Source organism: Symsagittifera roscoffensis, chromosome 1 (genome assembly GCF_963678635.1).
Source record: "Symsagittifera roscoffensis chromosome 1, txSymRosc1.1, whole genome shotgun sequence".
Taxonomy (NCBI): Eukaryota; Metazoa; Xenacoelomorpha; order Acoela; family Convolutidae; genus Symsagittifera; species Symsagittifera roscoffensis.
Genome location: NC_087062.1, coordinates 70,143,607 through 70,168,402, shown reverse-complemented (window position 1 = coordinate 70,168,402; position 24,796 = coordinate 70,143,607). Strand labels below are relative to the sequence as shown.

The 24,796-nt window shown below is 36.0% G+C and overlaps 1 protein-coding gene across 1 annotated transcript in view; it reads left to right on the top strand.

The window, feature by feature from the left end:
* LOC134839597 (voltage-dependent calcium channel subunit alpha-2/delta-2-like) overlaps positions 1-23,105 on the top strand; it is a 28,346-nt gene extending 5,241 nt beyond the window's left edge. The window contains exons 2-3 of the mRNA XM_063855205.1: positions 15,955-19,196; positions 22,678-23,105. Of these exons, the coding sequence (XP_063711275.1) occupies positions 16,418-19,196; positions 22,678-23,105 (3,207 nt within the window). The 5' untranslated portion in view covers positions 15,955-16,417. The remainder of the gene's footprint in view (positions 1-15,954; positions 19,197-22,677) is intronic.
* The last annotated feature ends 1,691 nt before the right edge of the window (positions 23,106-24,796 follow it).

Here is a 24,796-nt window from a genome sequence, read left to right as displayed (position 1 = left end):
TGAAAAAATATTTCACCTGTGATCACTTGTCGAAAAGTTATGGGGGTTTAGAGATTGCCATTTTGTACAATTTGGGACAATTAACGCGCGATATATTTCGCGCTATCAACGCGTAAGCGGAGATTTAATCCGTCTTAAAAATCATTCGAAATTGGTTTAACGAAGCTTATATGCCATAATTGATTTTTTACAAGTAGCGAAATCTATCCTTTTGTACTTTATATGGCGTGTGGGGGGATGATTTTCATAAAAAATTTTAAATTTTAGAAAAAAAAAATTTTTCATTTTGTTTTATTTCATTGAATTTTTTAGTGTTATTACTGCTCCATAAACCTCAAAGGGCAGTCGGGAAACTCAGCGCTTCGCCCTGATACGAGCAGTCTTGTTTCGCTATAGACTCAAATTTTAGAATTTATCATGTTTGAAACAATCAAAACAATTTTTAAATTTGAACCAGACTGCTCGTATTAGGGCGAAGCCCTGAATGTTCCGACTGCCTTTTAAGGATTATGCAGCAGCAGTAATAACATAAAAAAATTAATTGAAATGAAATAAAATAAAAATTTTTTTTTCAAAAATTTTTAATTTTTTTAAAATAAAAAATCATCCCCCACACGCCATATAAATTACAAAAGGATAGATTTCGCTACTTGTAACAAATCAATTATGGCAAATAAGCTTCGTTAAACCAATTTGGAATTTTTTTTATGACGGATTAAATCTCCGCTTACTTGTTAATAGCGCGAAATATATCGCGCGTTTATTGTCCCAAATTGTCCAAAATGGCAATCTTTAAACCCCCATAACTTTACGAAAAGTGATCACAGGTGAAATATCTTTTCAAATTTGAGCTCAAGACAACAATATCTTTCGAAAGATAAAAAAAATTCCGTCAAAAATGGCTAGTTAAGTAGTCGAAATTTGTCTGAAGAAAAAAAACCCACCCCGAGCACAAATATTCCGTTACATTCGTATCGAAAGTCGGAACAAAAAGTAACGCAAACACACTGAAACTTTTGTTTCTTTTCGTCATGTGCATGTTGTTGTTCCGACTTTCGATACGAAAATAACGGATTGTTTGTGCTCGGGGTGGGTTTTTTTTTCTTCAGACAAAGTTCGACTTTTTAACTAGCCATTTTTGACGGAATCTTTTTATATCATTCGAAAGGTATTGTCGTCCTGAGCTCAAATTTGAAAAAATATTTCACCTGTGATCACTTTTCGGAAAGTTATGGGGGTTTAGAGATTGCCATTTTGGACAATTTGGGACAATTAACGCGCGATATATTTTGCGCTATTAACGCGTAAGCGGAGATTTAATCCGTCTTAAAAGTCATTCCAAATTGGTTTAACGAAGCTTATTTGCCATAATTGATTTTTTACAAGTAGCGAAATCTATCCTTTTGTACTTTATAAAAAATTTCAAATTTTCGAATTTTTTTTTTTTCATTTTGTTTGATTTCATTGAATTTTTTTAAGTGTTATTACTGCTCCATAAACCTTAAAAGGCAGTCGGAACATTCAGGGCTTCGCCCTGATTCGAGCAGTCTTGTTTAGTGTTTAGGCTTCTAATTAATGCAGAAATCATTTCAGTTGCCATGATTTGGATATCCTTTTGTTTTTGTTTTGTAGAGAAAGCTCATATGAGGTCAAATATTGTATTCTAACATGCAAGTATTGCCACGCAAATCCCAACAGTTGCCTTCAAATGTCAAAATAGTTTCCCTATCAAGAAAAAAAAACTTTTCTGAACAAGTTTGGTTCCAATTCTAATTAAGAGCTGGGCATAGTAATTTCAATAGGACAATGAGAGACAAAATTTTTGTTCTAATTGCCTATAGACTTTAGGGTTGGTCGGCCTATCGAGGTGGTTTTTTGTGTAATTTTCGACACAGCGTTTTTTTTATAAATGAAGCTGTAATTTGATGAAGTTTCAAAAATGCAAATACACTAAAAGGTTGTATTGAATAGTTTTAAGAATGAAGTGTTTTGTAAAATTAATTGGTGATTTTGGTGATTTGAATTCTATGCGCATGCGTTGCGCAGAAGATACAACCAGCTTTTGATTGATCAAAATAAGTGATAGCGAAGTTTCAACTGACTTTAAGGATAAAAAATTAGAACCTGCAAATTAATTGCAGGTTCTAATTTTTGTTCTGACTTTCGATACGAAAGTAACGGAATATTTGTGCTCGGGGTGGGTTTTTTTTTCTTCAGACAAATTTCGACTTTTTAACTAGCCATTTTTCGACGGAATTTTTTTTATATCATTCGAAAGCCATTGTTGTCTTGAACTTAAATTTGAAAAGACCTTTCACTTGTGATCACTTTTCGTAAAGTTATGAGGGTTTAAAGATTGCCATTTTGACCAATTTGGGACAATTAACGCGCGATATAATTCGCGCTATTAACGCGTAAGCGGAGATTTAATCCGTCTTATAAATCGTTCCAAATTGGTTGAACGAAGCTTTTTTTGCCATAATTGATTTGTTACAAGGAACGAAATCTATCTTTTTGTACTTTAATGGCGTGTGGGGTGATGATTTTCATAAAAAAATTTCAAATTTTGGAAAAGAAAACTTTCATTTTGTTTTATTTCATTTGATTTTTTATGTTATTACTGCTGCTCCATAAACCTTAAAAGGCTGTCGGAACATTCAGGGCTTCGCCCTGATACGAGCAGTCTTGTTTATCCTTAAAGTCAGTTGAAACTTCGCTATCACTTATTTTGATCAATCAAAAGCTGGTTGTATCTTCTGCGCAACGCATGCGCATAGAATTCAAATAACCACAATCAGTGTGTGGAAATAAATGGGGAGGGACCTTGTTTTTGGAAGTGTTTCAGTTTTTTTTACTGGAAGCTGATGCTTCATATGAAAGCAATTTTTTAAACTGGAAGCTGATGCTTCATATGAAAGTTGTTTTAATGTTTTAATTATAATAAATAAAAAAACTGGTTTTATTTTTTTTTAAATTTAAGTCCAAATTTCTTGATTAAAGCAAGCGGGTAAAACAAGCGAGCGCAGAAGGTAGCGTGTTTTATAAAGCAATGAGAAGGAAGTTTTTTGCTCAAAAACCTATTTCTTATAACTCAAGTTATTAAAAAAATAAACGATTTCAAAAATTAAAAAATCAAAAATTCCTAAGAACAGGAGCGGATCTAGGTTTTTCTCGGAGGGGAGAGCGGATTTTCTCATTTTGTAGGTCAACCAAACTGATTTTCCGAGCATTCCCAGAAAACTCTAAAAGCATTCATGACCAAAATTTTCGCACCACAGCCAAATAGTTGAAAACAAACAGGTCAAAATTACCGTTTTGGGCATTTTTTGGAAAATGTTGACAAAAAATTAAGTTTTTTCGGCGCGCGCTCTGCTTCAAAATTAGTACATGTTGGCGTCGAAAATTTTAGGGTTGGTCGGCCCAAACTGGATGTCATAAAACATTGACGTCAAAAATTTTAGGGTTGTTCGGCCCAAACTGGATGTCATAAAATAATATCAAAGGAGGGACCCTTTGGTTGGAGAGAGGGTAAAATCCCTGAGGAAAAGTGTCCTCCTAAATCCGCTCCTGTTTAAGAATGTAATTTGGTAATTAGTTTAAAACAGTTTTTTATAGAAAACTTCAGCTTTGTTATGATTTTTCCGCAAAAACTTGTCATGAATTTTGAATCATTAACTGTTTCAAGTTGATGCCGATATTAAATTCTTCAATCCTAATTTAGGCCATCAACGCACGCTCAAAAAAGAAAACAAGGAAAGGAAAAAAGGCTCGCGTTAATAAGAACTATGTGAGAATCTTCTGTGCTTCTTATATAGGATTCTGCAATTGCTGTACTCAGCTCAGATTCGTTTTTTGGCAGTTTTTTTAATGAGTATATCAATGAGTTTTCTTAGTTGTTGTTTCTCATAGCAAGCGTCTAAATACAAACTGATTTTTAAAAAATGCAAGCCCACTAAGTATTTTCTCTGTATAAATTGTTTAGACTGCTATAATTAGAGTCATCTAAGCAAAAGAAAGTTTTTGTTGATTTGAGCATCGATAATAAGATCTGCTACAAAAGAAAGTTTTTGTTGAATTGAGCATTGATAATAAGATCTGCTACAATAATTATGACGACCCAAGAATGTAAGAAAGGACTTTTTTTGAAGCTTTTTCTCCCACAAATTGCAATCCGAAGACATTATATCAAAAATTTGAGTGATATGACTTTTTGAAATTTTTCAGTAATGATTCAAGCTGCAACGAAAACTTCTTTAAAAAATTGATTTGATCTGAATCGCTGAAAAAAGCTTGAAAATTTTAAAATGTTGCGTTTGAAAGTTGATTTTATAGTGCCCAATTCTGAAGTTTGAAGCTCAAATCTTGGCTTTTTGAAAGCTATTGATTAGATAACGTTAAAAAAAATTCCTTCAAAAAAACGTTTGGGAGAAATTCGAAACTGAAAAACAAGTGTTAGTGTTTCAAAACCATATATCAATATCACCTTGATTACGCCAAAAAAACATTCAACTCAAACCATAGTTGGAGTGCAAAAGTTAATGCAAAAAAATTAGTTAAAACGACAAAATGGATGCCCGTTATCAATTACAATTCACGGTTCTCGGCTTAAATGTTTATATGAAAGTTACGAGAGAACAAAAAAATCAATTTTCAATAGAGTTGATTGAATTCAACAGTATTTTGATGATATCTGGGAAGATTTAGCTTACATGCGAAATATTCAGAACAGTAATTGATTTGAAGCTAATCAGAAGTGTTGATCTTTTTTTCTCCAACCCGACTATTTTGCTTCAGTACTGAAACTTAATTAATTTCTCAAAAATTGAAAAAACTAAAAGACAAAGTGCCAAAGCTTTTTTTTCATAAAAAAGGTAGCCTACGAAGATTGAACAATTTTTAAATTAATAAAACTTGCTTTCATCAAACAGCAAATTATCGAAGAAACGTTCTCCAGATTAAGCATTTTCATTGCTAAAAAATTTGGATATAGGAAAAACCGTTTTTGTAATCACGCTAATGTTACAGCAATTAAAAATGTGCGAAAATCCAACAATTCCATAAACAAAAAAGGCTTGTTTTTTAAGTTTACAAAAAAACCGTTCCTGATAAAAAAATTTTTTCTTCTGAAAAATTATCGAAGAAACGTTTTTCAGTTTAAGCATTTTCTTTACTAAAAAATTTGGATATAGAAAAAACTTTTTTTTAAATCACCCTAATGTAACAGCAATTGAAAGTATGCGAAAACGCAAAGGTTCCATAAACAGAAAAAATGCATTTTTGTGCACATGGTACAATCTAACACAATCATACCTAATATTTAACTTCGAATGAAAACAATTCAAATGTTTTAAAAAGGTTGTGGTGTTCAACAACACTCATTTTTCTCAATTTTTAAGCTTCAGCTATTTCTACTATACTTCAAAGACTATCCTTAAGTTTCAAAAAAGATCAGATGTATCTTTTTTTGGATGAAACAGTCTTACTTAAACTTAAAAAAAATCACAATGGAAGAGTTTAACAAATGAGTGGAAAACGAAAACTTCAGGTGCAAAGCCAACCAATAACATATAATACAAAGAAAGTAGGTAACTAATATTGGACGAAAAAATTGCTCTAGGAGGAAAAAAAATGAACGACGTTGGTAAATTAGAACAATTGGGTGTCTTAATTGTTGAAAACGCGACTCAATCAATAAGTAAATTCCGATGAGTAAAATCTTAACCTCACAAAGTTATAGCTAAGAGTGACGATAGAGGTCAACCAAGGGTGACTGACAATACCAAGGCCAGCACTTACCAATAGACTAATTAGCACCATATTTGACAGCTGATTGACGGATAGAACTTAGACTTTCATGAACTGAATTAGCACTGTACGACACTCCCCCTTCAATAATGAAAACTTTAAATGACTGAAAAATACTGTATGCTGTTGATTGTAAAGTTAATGAAAAATGACGAAATTACTGACTGATGATTTTTAAAGGTTAATGAACTAGCGTAATATAACATCGGTTTTAACAACTAAAGGATCACCAAGCGTTGATGAAACTTTTTGAGTTTCTGGTCAATGCTGGTCAACCCTCTCCCTGGGCTCAAGATAATTTTTTTTTGGATTATTTCCCCTCCGCTTGGTCATGTTTTGCTGTAATGCAATCGATCATTACGCCGCCCATTTTAGTGACTGCTGTTTTTTTCGTCCGCTTTTCCGCGACGCCGTGTCCCTCCGACTATCCTTTTGGCTGCTGTTTGAAGGCAGTCTTGCTTTCCGTGGTGCTCTTTTCTTCTTATGCGTGGGTGCAGGTTTTTTCTGTTCCCGTAGAGTTTGTATATCGGTTTCGCCGCTATAGTGCGGGGATCGTGTCCTCATCGCTTCCCGTGTCTGGTACTGTGATATTAGCTTTGTCGCTCAGTCTCGATTCTAATTGTGCTTGTTCGCTTGTTGCCGTTAGTTCTGTCGAAGTGTTTTGTGGCTGTGAAAGGTCCCGCTTGAGTGACCACTGTTGTGGGTTTCTTTACCGATATGATTGGTAAGTGGTCGCTTTCCTCCGACTCCGACCCGCTGTTTTCAAGTCATCGTCCGATTTGTCTCCGATGTTGTTGTTTCCCGACGTTGATTTTCCCCTTGGCTCGCTTCTTCTCTTTTTTCGGGGTCGGTGGCGGTGGCTTTTTCTTTATTGCCACACCCGATTCCCTAAGCACAATCCCGTTGTTTAGCGTTAACGTATGCGCACTCTGTGATTTTATTTTAGAATGGATTTGTCTATACGTTTTTAAGTCTTTACTTCCGGTTCGACGGTACAAGGTATCCGAGGGTCCAGGTTGTTTAGGCTGTTCCGCCGCTTTAATGATGGATGGTTCGTCATCCTGGTTTTCGGCCTGCTCATCTGTTAATTTACGCGCATGGCTGCTTAATGTCGTACGTCAGGTCAGACCTTACCCCCCAGTTCGTCTGAATAGGGTGCGGCATGTCCCTCACACTCGGATCAGCTTCATCTAAACAAGCATTCTTTGTTTTTAGAGCTCGATACCAATCCAGGATCTGAAGAGAATATTTTTCGTAAGATTTCTTAGCACTGTATTTGCCTCTCGACCGTGATGTGCCTCGAATGGCTAAATTTTAAGCGTTGCATTCTTCGAGAATCTAAGGGCACCAAGGGCTCGTTCGATCATTTTTTCCAATAGTTCGGGGTGTTTTTCCTGTGCAAACGTCAAGATCGAATTCTTAAGACTACCAATGGTGCGCTCAACGCATTCGGTTGCCCAATGGTCATTTACCGGTGATTTTGTTATTTCGATTCCCTCCCCATTGCAGAAAATTTGGACTTCATTCGACATGAAACTTGTTCCTTGGTCCAAGTGGATCTTCCGGGGTACGCCGTGGTTTAAATATATGTTGTTCAAAACGTCATGATCTTATCTGACCGGTTGTTTCCACAAACTATAGCTGATGGCCACCGTGAAAAACGATCAACTGCCACTAACACATATTTTTGAGACTCGTTTAATTAGTTAATAGGGCCCCAGAAATCCAGCTGGACCGATTCGTTCGGTTCTTTTGGTTCAGAAATGTTTCCCAGTTGGTTTTTGCTTAAAAGGGGTCTCAAGTTCTTACCGGCGGCAGTACATTCTGGACAATTTTCTGCAATTGAGGCGATTGAACGGTAAAAATAGGGGTACCAGAGGTCTTTGGCGGCGTCAAACTTGTTTGAATTTCCTTTATGAAATGCGTGAATCCTGTTATTGATAGCGGTTTGGAGGTTCATCGGTATAACCAGCTTGTCGTCCATCCACACAACATTTTCCTTCACGTAGAAATTGTTGACGAATCGGGAGTAGTAGCGGTTCATGGCTAAAATTTTTTCAAGAATTTTGGGGTCCCTTGTTATAAATAACTCTCTAATTGCACTAAGTTGAGGATAGGAAACATAATTTGACTCGATGAATTGTAAATTAAATAACTCAGGAAGTGAAGTGATCTTGCTAACTATCTTGTAACCGCGGGGTACAATTGACATACACACTGTATTCGGATCCACCGGTGGGTTTGCTTCGCCTTTAAACGCTGATGGTAACGATAAAGTAGTATTTGTTTTAATTGATCTAGTTTCTTTTGTAATGGCTTCTAAATGTAAACTTGATGATAATTCTTCTATTTCGTTCGTGCTACTGTCTAAACTTAAATGTTGTTTTAAAATTTTTTCCCATTTTTTCATACTTCGGTTTATTTCGATGTGAGTGTTTGAATCTGAATTTAGATTTAAACGACTTTCTTCCAATTGAGTAATAGCACTGTCTAAATTCTCGCGTATACTGCAGAGCCGTTGGTTTGATCCATGTGTTTGATTTTGTTTGGTTAATTTTCGTTCGCATGATTTTACACCCTCTACTGGCTGAAAGCGTGACGAAATTTTCAATCTTTTTATAGATTGCTGATTATGTGCTTTGATCTTCTGTCTCTTGGATGTACGATTGTATATTTCGGGTCCACTGGATGCGTTACTTTGAACAAACCCGAGATTAGTACGTATTGAATTTATCTTTGCAACTGTGAACATGTTATCGCACGTACTAGTTGGTGTCGCTTCTTTACTTGAAGTTCGTGATAAGTAGTCCGCTAGCCCTATTTTCACCCCTGGTTTATGTTTCACGTTAAAATCGAATGGAATGAGTCGATCCAACCAAGGCGTTAACCGGTTAAACTTGGTCTTATTTTTCTTATTATTGCTGTTTAAGAGGGAAATTAACGCTTTATGGTCTGTTACTACCAAAAATTTCTTTCCGGTTTGCAATTTCGGAAATACTCAGCCCCCCCCCCCCACACTACTGCCAACATTTCTAATTCATTCGTCGAATATTTTTTCTCCGCGTCGTTCACATATCTTGAGGCAAATGAAATCGGTCTCCACCCCTTCGGTCCCAATTGCTCGAGTACCGCTCGTAATGCCGTTATGGCTCGCGTCGCACACAATTCGTATATCTTTGTGAATGTCGAAATGTCGCAATTCCACAATATTGGAAACTTGTTTCTTTAAATTTTCAAATGCGCATTGACATTCCGGCGTCCAAATGTAATAATTGCTTTTACTTAATAGCGGCCGTAATGGCGAAGAAGATTCGGCCAACGCTGGCAAATACTTGTGGAGACTGTGTATTGACGCCATAAACGACTTCAATTGCGTTCGGATCCGCGGCAGTTTCAGCGCTTCTATTGGTTCCGTTTTCCGCATTAATGGTGTATTTCCTGTTGGTGTTATTTTGTGGCCTAGCCGCTCACATTCACGTTGAGCGAATTTCCATTTCGTTAGTTTTAACGACATATTCTCCTTATCCAGTTTTTTCAGGATTTTCTCTACCGTTGCTATGTGATCGAGCTCGGTTCCCTTGGTTACTACCAAAATGTCGTCAATGACCGCATGCGCTTGCAAAAATTCGGACAGGATACAATCCATTGCGCGCTGGAATTCGGCCGGCATCGTGGTAAGACCGATGAAACAGTGTTGCTTAAACTGTAAAAAAATCACAATGAAAGAGTTTAACAAATGAGTGGAAAATGAAAACTTCAGGTGCAAAGCCAACCAATAACATATAATACAGAGAAATAGGTACCTAATATTGGACGAAAAATTGCTCTAGGAGAAAAAAAAATAACGACGAATAAAAAATAAAAATAAAAGTAACTAAGAATAATTGGGTGTCTCAATAAACAAGGATCTGTCTATTCATCATCGATTTAATGGCTGAAAGTATCCAGCAAACAAAGTTTTCTTTTCCCGAAAATTTATCCTTTAGTTTTACAACGATCACGCAAAGCTGGTTATTTCATAATATTTATGAGCATACAGCTATTCCTCAAAAAATATTTCACAAAGAGTCTTAATTTTGTTAAAACCGGTATAAAACCAGTAAAAAGGGGTTTTAAGGTTTTTATGTTATTGATTTCTCAGGATCTCCTTCTATAAGTTTTATGGCTTGTGCGCGATCCTTGTGAGTTAAAATTTGTAAATAAAGCTTTTTTAACTAAATAACTTGTTTCATTTCAATAGTTCAGCTCCATTGCTTGCTCAGAATAACAGGTGAAACCGAAAGATGTGAGGTTGCATAGGGTGTCCTTACCACAAATGCTGCTTAAAAGCAGAAAAGGAGCAAGTCAATTTATTTTCCCACCGGGAACAACTTTTTTGACTTGTTTTCAGGAAGATCTGATCAAGGTAGTGGTAATGTCAAGATTTGTATTGAAAAACGTATAGTAAATACTGCCCCAAAAATTTCTTTTGTGTGTTAGCTTGTTTTGTCCAAAAACGCATGGTTGCAAGTATTATTTTGCAAAAAAAAGTTCAAACACAAATGTTGCTCAAAAAACTTTACCTCTCAAGATGAAGCAAAGTTATTGACATCACCCACATTCACATTATAGTATTTTTTGAAGTGGATGAATGCAAAATACTAATGTTGTAACAACAGGAATAATCCTGAAATTGAAAGCCATTTCAATTCGCTTTTCACTGAGCTTGAGTCTGATTAGCACAACTATTCCGGTCAGATTCTTTCGACAATGAAACAAAACTTTTGAATTTTTTTGTTGAAATCCGAATAATACCGATTTATAATACCGATTTGACATATGCGAGCTTTTTTGAGGTACACCTTTTGAAAACCACGCTGCGTTTCAGTTCTTTTCATGTCGTTGTCGGAACAAAAACAACAATAGCCAGTGGAGGATGTCCAAGTAGCACATAACGTACCAACCACAGTTATGTTTTCAATAAAAACACACTATGATTATCGACTGATTTTTTCCAAATTGGAGAACTTTTTTGATACTTTTACGACCTGCAACGAAGCTTGCTGTATGTTTTCGTAGTACCAATGACTTCGCGCACAAAAAGAGCGCGCACGAAGCATTTGTTCAGTCCTGTCCACCTCCTGATCAGAACAAAAACAACCCAAAATTCTTCTTATTGGAATTAACGGAACTCTTGCTTTTTATGCAAATTCTGGGTTGAAAAGCCAAAATCATAATTTTTTTTATAAACTGCTTGAGCAAATTGGGATCTTAGGCATTAATAAACAGTAGCATTTGTCTCTCCATCACGATAGCACAGCTTAAACTGCAGATCTACTTTGCAACCCCCCTTCCCCTACGGTATCTACTAAAGAACTTCCACCCCTCTAAACAAAACAGTAAATTAGCACCAGAGAGCTTTCTATTGATAATCTTCACCTTTTTTGAAAAAGGGATGGGGGTATTGTTAAGTAGATCCTAAACGGCTTCTAAATATAAAAAGATGCTATAGAGACAGGTTGAAAGAATGTAACCCAGAAGGTTTAAAAACTTTAACTGGACGATTATTGGGTTCAAATTGTAGAATTTGTATTTTTTGATACTGATAGGCGGGCCAATGCTTTTAACTCGGAGGCCGGCCATTTAACTCGCTCGGCGTTGAATATCTTTTAAATTAAGAAGCTGATGACGTTTTCTGTTTTATGACCGCTGTCATTTCCATCCTTGACGCAAACAAAGGATTTTTTAGCGCTTCATAAGCATTCAGTGCTATACTCGCAAACCATGAAATTTACCAATCCCAGTTTACCTGAAACAGTCTTCTTGGTGCTACAATAAGTCAAGCTGTTTTATGTGAATAAATAGTCTCAATCTAATCTTAATCTTAATCTTAAGCTGTTTTTTTTGTGGCTAAAGTTACTCAATTTTCCAATCTACACCAAATTGCAGAAGCTAATCAAAATTCAGAATTTTCGACTGTTCAATTACAAAGCTGAAAGTAACGCCAAGATAACTTTCATTCTAAATTTAAGGACAAAATGCCTCGAAAAAGGTTTTTGCTTGGCAATTCATTCATTCAACATTTTCATACTTAAGTAATCTGTTTCATTGAAAATCTAGTTAGTGGAGGATCAGTAACTTAACAAATGAAAAGACTAGTGTTATAGCTTTTTCTGTTTCCACAATAGACTGTTTTGTCTATCGTATTTCAAACTTGAAGCATTTGACAGCCGAATAGAGTCCTCTCTCTATATATTTCTAATCGAGAATTAAAAAAGTGAATTATTTATCCTAATTTTAGATTGAACAAAAAAATTACAAGTTATTAGTTTGAATATTATGACTATTGTTATTATGATTATGATTATTGTTCCGGCCATTTATAACATGTGGAAAAACTTTATGTGTACTATTTTTTTCTTTACAAAAAAACATCGGAATGGGTCGAGTAATATGTCATTTTGAAGCCCTTTCAGTCACGATTTGAACAAAATAAAAAACTGTGTCCCAGTCAGAGGCGGATCTAGGATTTTCTCGAGGGGGGCGGATTTTCAAAAAATTTTCCAAAATTTTGACGACTTTTTTTTAAGGTCGACCAAATTGATTTTTCGAGCTCTCCCAAAGCACTGTTTTGCCCCTATTTTGGCAAAATTTTCTGCGCCGCAGGCCGCAGGGGGTCGAATCCCTGAAGGGGCGGCGTCCGCCCCCCCCCCTAAATCCGCCCCTGGTCCCAGTATCGAGAAAAACAATATTAAATTAAATGATTACTACTCGAGTGAATAAAGCGAGAGAACATGTTTAAATTAGCTAGATTATGCTTAGTCCAGTTAATTTTTGTAAATCTTCTGGGTTACAGCCTCAATCTCAATCTTAGCCACGATGAGCTGCTTCGTGTCCATAGCCTTCAGTTACTATTTCCCGATGGAGCTAGTCAGGTTATTTATTTTAAATTATAATGAACTATATGATCGCTTAAAAAGACCAACTACAGAGCTGCTATGAAATTTTTTCAACGACATTGCTGATGTTAGATGTAATTACTTTTCAAAATTACTTGATTGAGTTGTTTTGTTTTGTTTTTCAGGGGTGCAAAAACTTTGTACCTTTCTTATAGATAATGGTTTTCGGTGAGTTTGGTCATCTCCAGGTTATTTGGTGATTTGGAAATGAGCATGAATTAAAACCTAAAACTTTTTGTTCAGACCATTGAAAATGGGGAGGAATTTTGTATTCCGGTGTTTTGATCGTTTTCTTTTAGTTTTTTTTGTTTTCTGCGCAAAATCAAACACCACAAATAATCATCGGAATAATTCGAGTGATATATCAGATTAAAGCCTTTTCCCACATCGAACAAAATTTTAATTTTTTGAAAAATTTTCTCGGTGTTGAGAAAAAACAGTTTGAAAACTTTTGATTTTTGGTCAACTTTCGAGTTTCGAGCTATTGAGGTGAGCGTGCAGGCTTTCAAAGCTTATTTAAGAGTAATTTTTAAGCCCTGTTAAAACTTAGTTTTTTTTTATTGGAGTTTTTAAGCGCCATTTTGGGAATCGAAAACTTCAGAACTAAATATTTTTATTTTTTTTTTCAGTTTTTGTTAAAATTTTTCTTCAAAAACTGCTCTCAATTAGCCTATTTGACTATGAGTGTCGAATACGCTAAATTTCAATTTTTTATTTCAGGTCTTTTATCACACTACACCCACACAAAAAAAAAACAATAAAATTTTGAAGAAAAAAAATTGTATTATTTTCAAGACTATGGTCGGAACATTTTCTGTGCTATTTGCACCGTAACCGGCTATCTTTGTTTTGATTATTATATAATTAGCTTCATTGCCATCAAAATGATGATGAAATTTAAAGCAAATTTGATGAATTTTAATTATTTTTTTGGCTTCTTTAGATCTAGACAAAACAAAATGACTCTTGTCTGTCACAAATAACTCTAAAGAAAAACAAGACTGCTCGTATCAGGGCGAAACCCTGAATGTTCCGACTGCCTTTTAAGGTTTGTTGAGCAGCAGTAATACATAAAAAAAATTAAATGAAATAAAATAAAATGAATTTTTTTTTTTTAATTTGAAATTTTTTCATGAAAATCATCCCCCAAACGCCATATAAAGTACAAAAGTTTAGATTTGGTTCTTTGTAACAAATCAATTATGGCAAATAAGCTTCGTTCAACCAATTTGGAACGATTTATAAAACGTGGAACGATATTAAATAGAAATTTGGAACGATATTAAATCTCCGCTTAAGCGTTAATAGCGCGAATTATATTGCGCGTTAATTGTCCCAAATTGGTCAAAATGGCCAAAATGGCGATCTTTAAACCCTCATAACTTTACGAAAAATAATCACAGGTGAAATATCTTTTCAAATTTGAGCTCAGGACAACAATACCTTTCGAATGATATAAACAAATTCCGTCAAAAATGGCTAGTTAAATAGTCGAAATTTGTCTGAAGAAAAAAAAACCCACCCTGAGCAGCACAAATATTCCGTTACTTTCGTATCGAAAGTCGGAACAAAAAATATGTTTTTCAAAAATAGACAATGAATATTAATATAACACCGCAATAATCAATACGGGCATCTTGAAAGTTTTATAAGCAAAAAGAGCAGCCATTTGCTGTGTAAATAGCAGGGATTTCTCCGATCAAATTTATACGAAAAAAATAACTCAAAATTCTCTTTAATGTGAACGGATAAAACTAGAGATTGTAAAATGTTTTTAGAACAGATTAACTAAATTTTAAGCTAAAAATGAAAAGGTAACTGAAACTCTTCAATATTCAGGCCAGCTTTTTGAAACGATGTCGTTTTTTTCAACATGTTTTACCGGATTCTGCAACGGTTTTGAGTACAGTACAGTCATTTGTCAAACAATTTTTTGTTTTAACAGGATGCGCTTTTCATAGTTAGTCAATCATTAATTCATCAATGAGTTGTTCTTTTAATTGAAACTAATTATAAGCAGCACAAAATTTTGACTCTGTGAACTCAAAGTTGCGAGGCTCAAACTGTGATGCATCGGGGAACAGTCAAACTTTGTAAAGCTTTCCTACTTAGCTGTTTTGATGATTAGTTTCAATCATGCGCGCAGAAATTTTCAGATAAAATCATTCCCTAGTTGACGCAGTCATTAGTATTTTTCAACTTTTTTATTCGTTGTGTTCATTTTCTTTTTGATCCACTGCAGAAATGAAACTTATCGTTCACAGAAACAATTTTATCTGATTTTTTGATGCCAGACAAGATTTTTTCAACTGATTTTTTTTTTTGGTTTTCCGCATTATATGGATGAACAATAAACATACTTCGCTAGCGAAAATACGATTTGTCACGCCAGATTTAAAAAAAGCAACCAAAATTTGATCATCCAGATTTTGATCTGGTAAAGTTCTTTTCATCGACCATGAATCTTCAGTAGTTGCAGAGAAAATGTCAAAAACACAAGACAACATTGTTCGCTAATTGGCTTGGCTGAAAAAAATACCGGTAAAAACTAACTGATATTTTGTTCTCTGGTCTTCATGGAAAAAGGTTCCATAGTCTAATTTGATTTCCATTCCAAATTTTTATAGTGGCGATGAAAACTTTAGGAATGACGCTTTTCGCAATTTCAGAACAACTCATCTTCTAGCAAATTGCAATTGCCATAAGCTGTTCATCTTTTTGAAAATTCTCGAAAAATGCAAATTACTTTCTTTGAATCTTTGAATTATATTTACTTCCTTTTGTCTGCAGGTTTTGAATAACCTTTACGAGTGACTTGATCTATTTTTACCTACTTTCAGTTATTATTCCCCTGTTTTCTCTCTTTTATCTAGTGTTCATGGACTAGTTACATTCTATTATTTAGTTGCAATATTTTTCGCTCTCTTTTAGTGATATTTTTTGTCTTAGATGAACAGCCTCTTTTGTCACAACAGCCTTGTTTTTTGCCCAAAAAGTGAGCTTTAAACATAAAATTACAATAAAAAATATACTGGCTTTCCTCCAGCTCGAATGATTCTTGAGTGTTTCCGAAACGAAATCCATCATTAATCAGAACCATGAACATACTTAACTTGCCCGCTCAACTTAACAATAATTTTTATTTTAACATTTGAATAATTTCAGTATTTCAAAAGTGTGCACCAATGCTAAATTATTTGAATTGTTTAAGAATTGAAAGCTGGACCAGGAGCTGTTTTCTGCATTTATGACATTATGTGGAATGAACTTGGGTACTGTTTTACTTTCATCTCTGCTGTTATTGTCGATGGAGTGAGAGCTCCTTACCAATATGGAGGACAATATTTGTGCTGATTTATCCGCGCGTATAGATTGCCAACCGGTCATATTGTTTTCTATTTAATAATTAATAATTCTTATAAATACTCTTGTGGCTCGCCTCCGCTTCAGGCTTCTGTTTTCTGAGCTGAGCTGCTAGCCGGGGATTATTTTTCGGCGCCGTCTTCCGATAGATCTGATATGTTCAATCGTCACCTGCCTCTCTAATGCCTTCCTATTGTGTATCGACAGGTATTCTCAATGATTATTTCCCCAATAACACCATCCACTAAATTGACCCAAGTATTTTGGTAGACTTCCTCAAAAATAATTTCCGCCACAATCTCGCCCCCCAAATGTCGCTCCTTGTAATTTTTCCCAACGTGCGCTTGTTCAATATTCATTATTTATTTAAAGTTGTTCCATTAGTTTTTGTGTGTTCATTTTTTTCAAAGTCGATTATTTGCTCCAATTTGGCCAATTCCGGTGTAGTTACGAATCTCGTTTCTGATTCAGCTGAAAGTATTTCATCAGTTTTGACCGAAACACTTCTCAAAAAGGACTGGAACATGTTGGATAGAATTCTTCGTGATTCTGAACATTGGGCAAATGCTAAATGGGTTCCGCAATACGAGAAAGAATCAAATGACGAGTACAGCAATGTAATTCTTGAGTCGGCCGCTCGTCTCACCGAGTATTTGCAGTCATTTGCCGACTCGGTACAAGAATCGGCTGAACGAATAGAAAATCACGCGAAAGACTTCGTTTTCGACTCATCTTCGAACGCACCTGAGTTGAGAGATTTAAACGTGAGCTCTTTAATTGATTATAACTCGAAATTACATAATCGGATTACGACAGATTATACGTCGTTTCATTTACCAGTTGAAATTTACGAGGGCTCTGATAGAATTAGGGAAGATCTAGCTTGGTCGAGGGGGTTGAGAGATATTTTCAATTTTACTCACGAAAGCAACAACAACACTTATTGGTCGTACTTCGGCACTCCTCTCGGCTTGCTTCGGGTGTACCCTGGAACGCCCCTGGATCTGCCGACTCTCTATGACGTCAGACTTGACCATTGGTACATTCAGAGTTCAACTCCCCCGAAGCATATGCTGATTGCTATAGACGCATCGGGTAGTGTTTATGGGTTAGTTCTCGAACTCATGAAAAATACAGCATCACAGCTGTTAGACACTTTAAATGATAACGACTTTGTAAGCATAATTGGCTTTCACGATATGCCTTTTCAGCTCAAGACATGTATTAGTGACAATCTTAACGAGTCCTATAGCAAGCCTTCGGACAATTTTTTACGCGCCACAGACAGAAATAAACTAGCTTTAAAACAATTAATGCAGAAAAGTCTAGTCGCCGAAAACATTGCTAATTTCCAAAGTATGTTTTCATACAGCTACTCGTTGTTCGAAAATTTAACGGAAGAAGAGGCGGTAGTTCCCCCATGCAGTAAAATTTTGATGGTAATAACAGATGGCGGCGATGGCGAAGCAAAAGACGCTTTTTCCAAAGTCAGCCAGCAGGCTTCAGAATCAGTCCGGATCTTCACTTACGTTGAAGGCTCTTCAGTTTATGCGGACGATAGTCTGTCCTGGATTGCATGTCGTAACAAAGGATTCTTCCATAAAGTACCTACAAACGAAGCTGTAAGAATGCAAGCTATGGAGTATTTACAGGTACTAAGCCGACCAATGGCTCTAAACTATCATCAAAAACTCTTTTTCTCCGCTCCTGAGATCCAGTACTGGAATCGGAATCTAGGTCACGCCTTAGCAGCCACATTCCCCGTTTACCGGCACCTTTACTCCGATCACCACGAAAAGCGTCTGCCGCATTTCCTGGGCGTTGTCGGACTAGACATTCCTCTGTTTGAAATAGGTCAGCGCATTCCAATTGCCGGTTTCAGTCATGATTCGGTTGTGCTTATGATTAACGCAAAGAGTCACATAGTTTACCATTCCTCTTTTTTCTTACTTAGTGAGTTAAAAATACCATATACCCCTTCCGTAGACGTTTCTGAGCTCCTTCATCTGAACAATTTCGACTTCGAGGAGCTAAAACGAAAGATGCTGAGCTTGAAAATTGGAACAGTAGCTCGGGAAAAACGTATTAATGCAACTATTCATATTGAACGATACGCTTATAATTTCATATGTGATTTACTCTACTCAAGAATAAGCGTTAGTGGCTCGGTTTTTGTAATAATGGTTCTCATTCCCTCATCAGCGCGAGGAACTGTCGCCAATAACATCATTAACTGGGAAGGTGACGCATTATGTGGCAAAATGTGCCAGGACATTTTACAAAACCCTGAACCTTCAAAATCAAGTGTAACATTTCGAAAGCAACTTGAGTGTGTGGCTACAAACTCATGTGGGAAAGTTTTTGTAGCCCCTTTGCCTTATTGTCCTAAGCTACAAAAGTTCACTTCGAATAACACTTCTGAAATGATTGAAGGACTTAAACTTTTATTCAGAAACGATAAAAGTTCAACTGAATGCTTAGTTCACGACGACCAAAAATACCATTATGGAAAGTCTTTGCTACAAGAGGTGAAGTTAGCTTTAGAAGACATGATTCCTGCCTTCTGGCGGTTCAAGTTAACCCCTTATGACCTCGATGAATTTCTTATAACTTCAAGCGGAATATCAATTATTTTCAACAACAGCGTAGATCCTTTGTGGTGGCAAATGTCGAGAAACCCTTTGAACTCGCCTTTGTTTAAAAAACATCTCGCCTTGTCAAGATTGTTACCATCAGGATCTGATGCCTTCATGTTCACCGTCAGTTATCAGTATGACCCCAAAGATACCTTCTCGGGAATCGAACCCCTACCCGATTGCTTTGGAGTCAGCGGAGTTGCCTCTATTAGTGCGAATCCGTACCCAGTCGTGACCAAATTAGTTACTCGCTCAATCGATCCGAACAAAGTCCGCGAATCCAAGGTTCCTCTTGGTGTTTTAGGCAAAATTATCGACACAAGTTTCTTTGGTGAATTGTTTAATAACACCTCAAATGGAGCTTTGTGCAGTACAGACCAAAGCGGTTTTCTCTGTTATTTGGTGGATGACGGAGGATTTATCATTGCATCAACTGCTAACACATCTTTAACAGGTGAAAATACTTCGTGATATCTTAAACAAAAAAAAATTATCAGGCTTGTTTTAGTCTTGGCAAGACACCTCATAAAGAGATTTAGGTTTGCAACAAAAACACTCTCGTCTTATTTGAATTGTTAAAATATAATTCGCGCTTCATAGAATTCAATAAAAAATTTCGATTGCAACTGTAGCGAGGCAATGAATGTGATGAAAATAACTCTTTCCAAATTTGTCTGCATGTTTGCTCACAGCGATTTTTGTCTGTGGTATGAAAGGTTGGCATGTTTTAGACAGTAAGCTTCAAGAACTATTGGAATACAAATTTACCTTAAAAAACTGTTTTCTGTAAGTTTTTTTCTCAAAGCGTTCAATGTTTCGAGTAATTCAAACAGAAGTGGCTTATGTTCCGACCGAATCGACCAAAAACAAATTGTGTTTGATAATGTTTCATTCCAGCGTTCTGTTTTTGGACTGCCTTGACCTAAACTGGTTATGTTTGGACCCCACTCGACAGAAGGTAAAATGGTTTCGGCTGCGTATGATACAATGATACAAGCGTGGTATCTTTCGATCGATTTGACACAAATGATTACAAAATTGAACGAGTCAAATAAAAAGATGGTTTGCTTAATTGTTTTTTGGAAATGTTACTAAATTTTCCTATATTTTTTGATAGGATTTTGAAGGCTATTTTGAAGTCAGCTGCAAGTTCTCGGAAGTGAAGAGGTTCGGATTCTAACGCGTCCCATTTTGTATGCTTCCTATAGCGAAAATACTTATGTACGAAACAAAATATTACCTGTTCATGTGCTAGGTAACTGTAGCATCTATTCAGGCGTTTGATAGTGTCTTACTTTTTCCTTCTTTCAGTAAGTTCAATCAATCTGACATTGAAGCTTTTGAACTTAAGCATACGAATTCAAAGTCTCATCCAAAGTCTTAACGTGGCTCATCGTTTTTTTGTTCTTTGTCAAACAGATGGTTTATTCATCCCATTATAAGGGTTTTTTGAGCTTTGAACCTCTCTGAGTCTTCCATGATATTGCCATTGCACAGGATTGTATTCTGCGCCGCCTTGGCACGAAATAGGGATTGTGCTTCTAAGGTAAACACCGAACACTAGAGAGGATTCTAGAATAATGTTGAAGCATTCTTTCACATTGTCAACGTGGATGATTTCAAATCAATTGAGCACTTCTTCTTGCTGAGAACTCGATTTTTTTCTCTCGATCCGCGATGCTTATAAGAATTGGAAACGCATTTTAGCAGTTTTCAAGAGATACGTTTTCAGTTTTTTTTCTATGCATAAAAACTTGATTTAAAAACATTTAGTTTTTTGATAGGTGCAAAATATAATTTGTATCTTAGCTCTTTGCTGAATTCGTGTTTCCTCATTCCAAATGCGAACCGACAACCGACAAACAGCGTTCTGGACTAAACTGTGTTTCGAGATCCTGTTCAGTTATCGTTTTTTTTTGTGTTTCTGTTTTGCCTGGCTTGATCTTCAGTTTCAGCTGATGGAACTTTGTATTTAGTTTCGCTACAATTGTATTACTTTCGATGTTTTTGTTGAATCTTTCGCTTTTCGGTCTATTGATACATCTATCAAGTTGTCAGCAGCGTAGATTTGGTAAGAAAGACCAAGAGATTTGAGATAATCGCCAACCTTTGTCAACTACATAATGAAAATGATTGGACCAAGAGTTGACCCTTGTGGGAATCCGTACTTTATTTCCATTTTTCGCAAGATTTCGTTATTGACCTGTACTGTTTGTTTTCGGCTACTAGCTTAGGACATTAACCAGTTGTTAGACACTTCTTGTGTAATGAACCGCCTTTGTAGTGTATCACTCAAACCTTTTCATTCTCTGGTATCGAAAGCTGCTGATAAGTCAAATCCAAGCACAATCACTGAAGTGTTTTCGTGAAGTTAACCTAAAATTTCAATCGTTTTCAACAAGCAGGTTTCTGTGAAACGTTTAGTTCTAAAAGCGAATTGGTTGGTATCTAGAAGCTTATTACATTCTAGAAAAACAGTCAATTGAGAGTTCACAACTCTTTCAATAATCTTGGATACTCTTACTTTTTTTGCAACTGGTCTGTAATTGTAATTAAACATTTTCCTTTCCGTTTAAAGTTGCTTTTTTCCAATCAATCTTCTTTTTTAAAGCTCTTATTTTTTCAATATATTTATTTGGTTCGAAAATGTGTTCCAGTATAGGTTGAACCATAATTTGACATTTGTTTGACTTTGTGTCGATAAAGTTTCTGATCGATTTTTTGTTGGACCTTGTGTTCGACAATCACTCGAAACAGTGTTCGACAATGTTTCGTTCATGTTTTCGACTTTGTTTGGAAGTTAATGCGACCGCCCTCACCTTCAATTCTAGTTGCTAAAATTTTTCAAAGGGTCTCCCTCAAAGTTGTTCTAAGGGAGCCTTCGGCGACAACAAAACTCAATTTGAGGGGTGACTTTTTGGAGAATTCTCAGAGAGCTCGGAAAATCAAATTGCCCTCCCCCTTCTTCTGCGCATGCAGCTGATCAAAACATATGTCGGATATCTCAACCCGGATTTGGCTGAGAGGTGGGCGGATGTATAATTTAACAGAACTTTATTACGAGGCCAAACTGTGCATTTTGTGCATTGTAAACGGAGTCCGCAACATTGCTACTTTTCTTTGATCGTCTTTGCTGTTTTGAATTCCACAAACAAATTGCTCTAAAAATAGGCGAATTTGCGGAATCCGCAACTGTATTTGCTGAATCCAGAACAGTTTGTGGAATTCACAAACAAACAATAAGACATGAGTATAGTTACATTGAGCGGTTGCTGAATCCGCAACTGTACGCGTAACCCGCAAATTGTAAGAGGAATCCACAAATTGTAGTGTAGTCCACAAATTGTAAATGGAATCCGCATTTTGTTTGCAAATTCCACTTACATTTGCGGATTCCACATAAATTTTGCGGATTCCACTTACATTTAGCGAAATAATTTTCAAATTGCGGAATTCAGATCAACTAGTTATATTTGCTTGTTGCGGAATCTGCAACAAAACAAATATGCCGACAAAATTTACGTTACATGTATTTGTACGCGGATTCCACGAAACTTTTGTAAGTGGAATCCACTTACATTTTGGAACATGTTTAAAGACTTGTCTCTGGAATCCAGGAACATACAGACACAAAATTGTGCGCCTATCCAGTGCACAGTTTGGCCTCGTAATGTTCTTTTCCACGCGTGTTTGTAGTATTAAAGAAAAATTTGTGTTTAGGAAGAAACGCTTTTAAATTGAAGTGAACCATCTACATCTTCACCCAATTTCACAGTGGGCCTATAAAAAGTTGAGCCTTAGACTGAATTCTCCTCCTTCTTGCCATGCGGGCCTTGTTAAAAAAATCTGTTTATGGGAAATTAATCTGATATAACAATAAACAATCATTTAATTTTTGGTAAGATAGCCAATAAAAAAAACTTATTTAATTTCAGGGCGGTCCCTGTTTGCAGTCGAGCAGTGTGTGATGCAAAAACTGGTGCAAAAGGGCGTTTTCAGTCAGACCCTGTTCGAAAACCATCTCTGCACGTGCCCTAGTAGAATATTCGACCTCAAAGAATCTTCATCAACTAAAATCCGCTCATTTTTTAATTTCTCGTCTCATGTCGTGGGACTTCTTTCTGAGTTGATCTGCTCGGTTTTTATCGTCAACTTCAATCAGATTTTTGCCTTATTTACTTCTTCCATGTGTGCTATTTTATCATTTCCTGTCAATGCTTTGTACCTCTTTTGGGCTAACTTTTTCAATGTGCACCTCACCCATGCCCAAGACTACGACCACCCGCATGGATATCCTACATCGTGTACTATTCTGGAACACAAGGAAAGTTCTTTTTTTGTCGTACTGGTAGCAGTTGAATAGCTACTAATTATAAATAATGTGTTTAAGCTACGGTAGTCAGTTAAGGCTATTTTTCAAAAAATATTTTCCTGCCAAGAGAGCCGCCGGTAAATCATTTTCGTCGATGTAAGAAAATGGTTGAAAAATTCTTGAAAGATTCTTGAACATCAGATCCACTCCTTAATATAACACAGGCAGCCGACTGCTATGCAACTAGTAAAGATTGTTCGCAGCCCAGTAATCTAAAAACTTATGGAAAAAACATAAATTGAAAACTTACAAAACAATTTTTTTAAATATTTTTCCTTTTAATTTTTTTTTCATTTTTTAAAAGTTAAAATTCAAAGTAATACTTAATTGGATCTGAATTCCTTATGCATGCAATGTGTATTCAAGTTCACATCAGAGTCCTTGTTCTAAATGGTTTTTCCTGAACAAAATGATGCTGACGCAAAGCGCGGAAATGACACTCTAAAAGGTGTGACTTGCTAATTGCTAATTAAAACTAATTGCTATAATTACAGAGCTTGACTTGCTAATTGCAACAAAACATGTTTTTCGCAAAGATTGTTCACTTTTTGTTGATATACTTTTGAAAAACCTTCAAACAACAACAAAAACTATCAAATAATAATAGGAAACTCTTTTAAGATGAGAACAGAATATTTTTAAAATCACAAACAAAATGTTTCGGAAAAAAACTTTGCGTTTGCTAAAGTATAAGCGCTTCTGCGAGCTCAACAGCGATGTTGAAGATAAATTGATGCCAGCGAAAAAAAAAATTTAAAATTATTCTCATCTTGTCAATTCCCAATAAGGAGTTTAATTGACCACATGTTTTAAGTCAAAAAAGAAAATTGAGCATTGAAGTTGAATTGAGAATGTTTAACCCAGACCTTATGTGATAAATATTCAAGATGGAAGAAAAGTACCTGAACAACCAACATCCAGAAACTATGAGCAAAATTTCAGCCGGGAACTTTGAAAAACCATATTTTGATCGAACAGGTCAAAGCATAACTCAAAAACTTTAGACCTGGATGTAAGCTGATTTTTTTGAGAATAAATTGTATCAAAAATTATTTAATATATTATCAAAAATATGCTTTTAAATTCAAAAAATGAGAAGTAATCCCATCTGAGAAATAAAAACAGAACTTTCCTCAAATTAGTTCACAGCCGGCCGACTTTTCTTCAAGCGATCAAGCGCTGACACGCCCCCCTTTTCGGACCGCATCAAGACATGCTCGGACTTGACATCGGGACAAGTATACAACTGCTCGGCAGACGGCGCCTCCCGATGGTACTATGTCACGTGGGTGCCGGAGACTAATCTGCAGCTATTAGTTGTTTCCGAGCCCGTCAGTGCAGATTGGTGCGTTCAAGGACTTGTCATCCCAAATGCAAAGTTGGTATAATCACATTTTCGGTCATAAAAACTATTTGTTCACACTGGTTAAGTTTCAAGTTGAGACCATTTGTCCTCGAGGAAAAAGCAACAACATACGAGCTGTTCAGCTCTGTACTTAGAACCGATTTTGAGACCTTCTCTAGAACAAAATTCAACTTTTTTGTTACTTTTTTGGGCTGAGAATTGTTATCTTTCCCTCCAGCAACGACCTCAGATCATGGTGAGCATCGAACCACCAACTTTTCGACTGAGAATCCGGGAGACCTTGGGAGAATATAGCCCTGGGTGCCACTGTCATAAT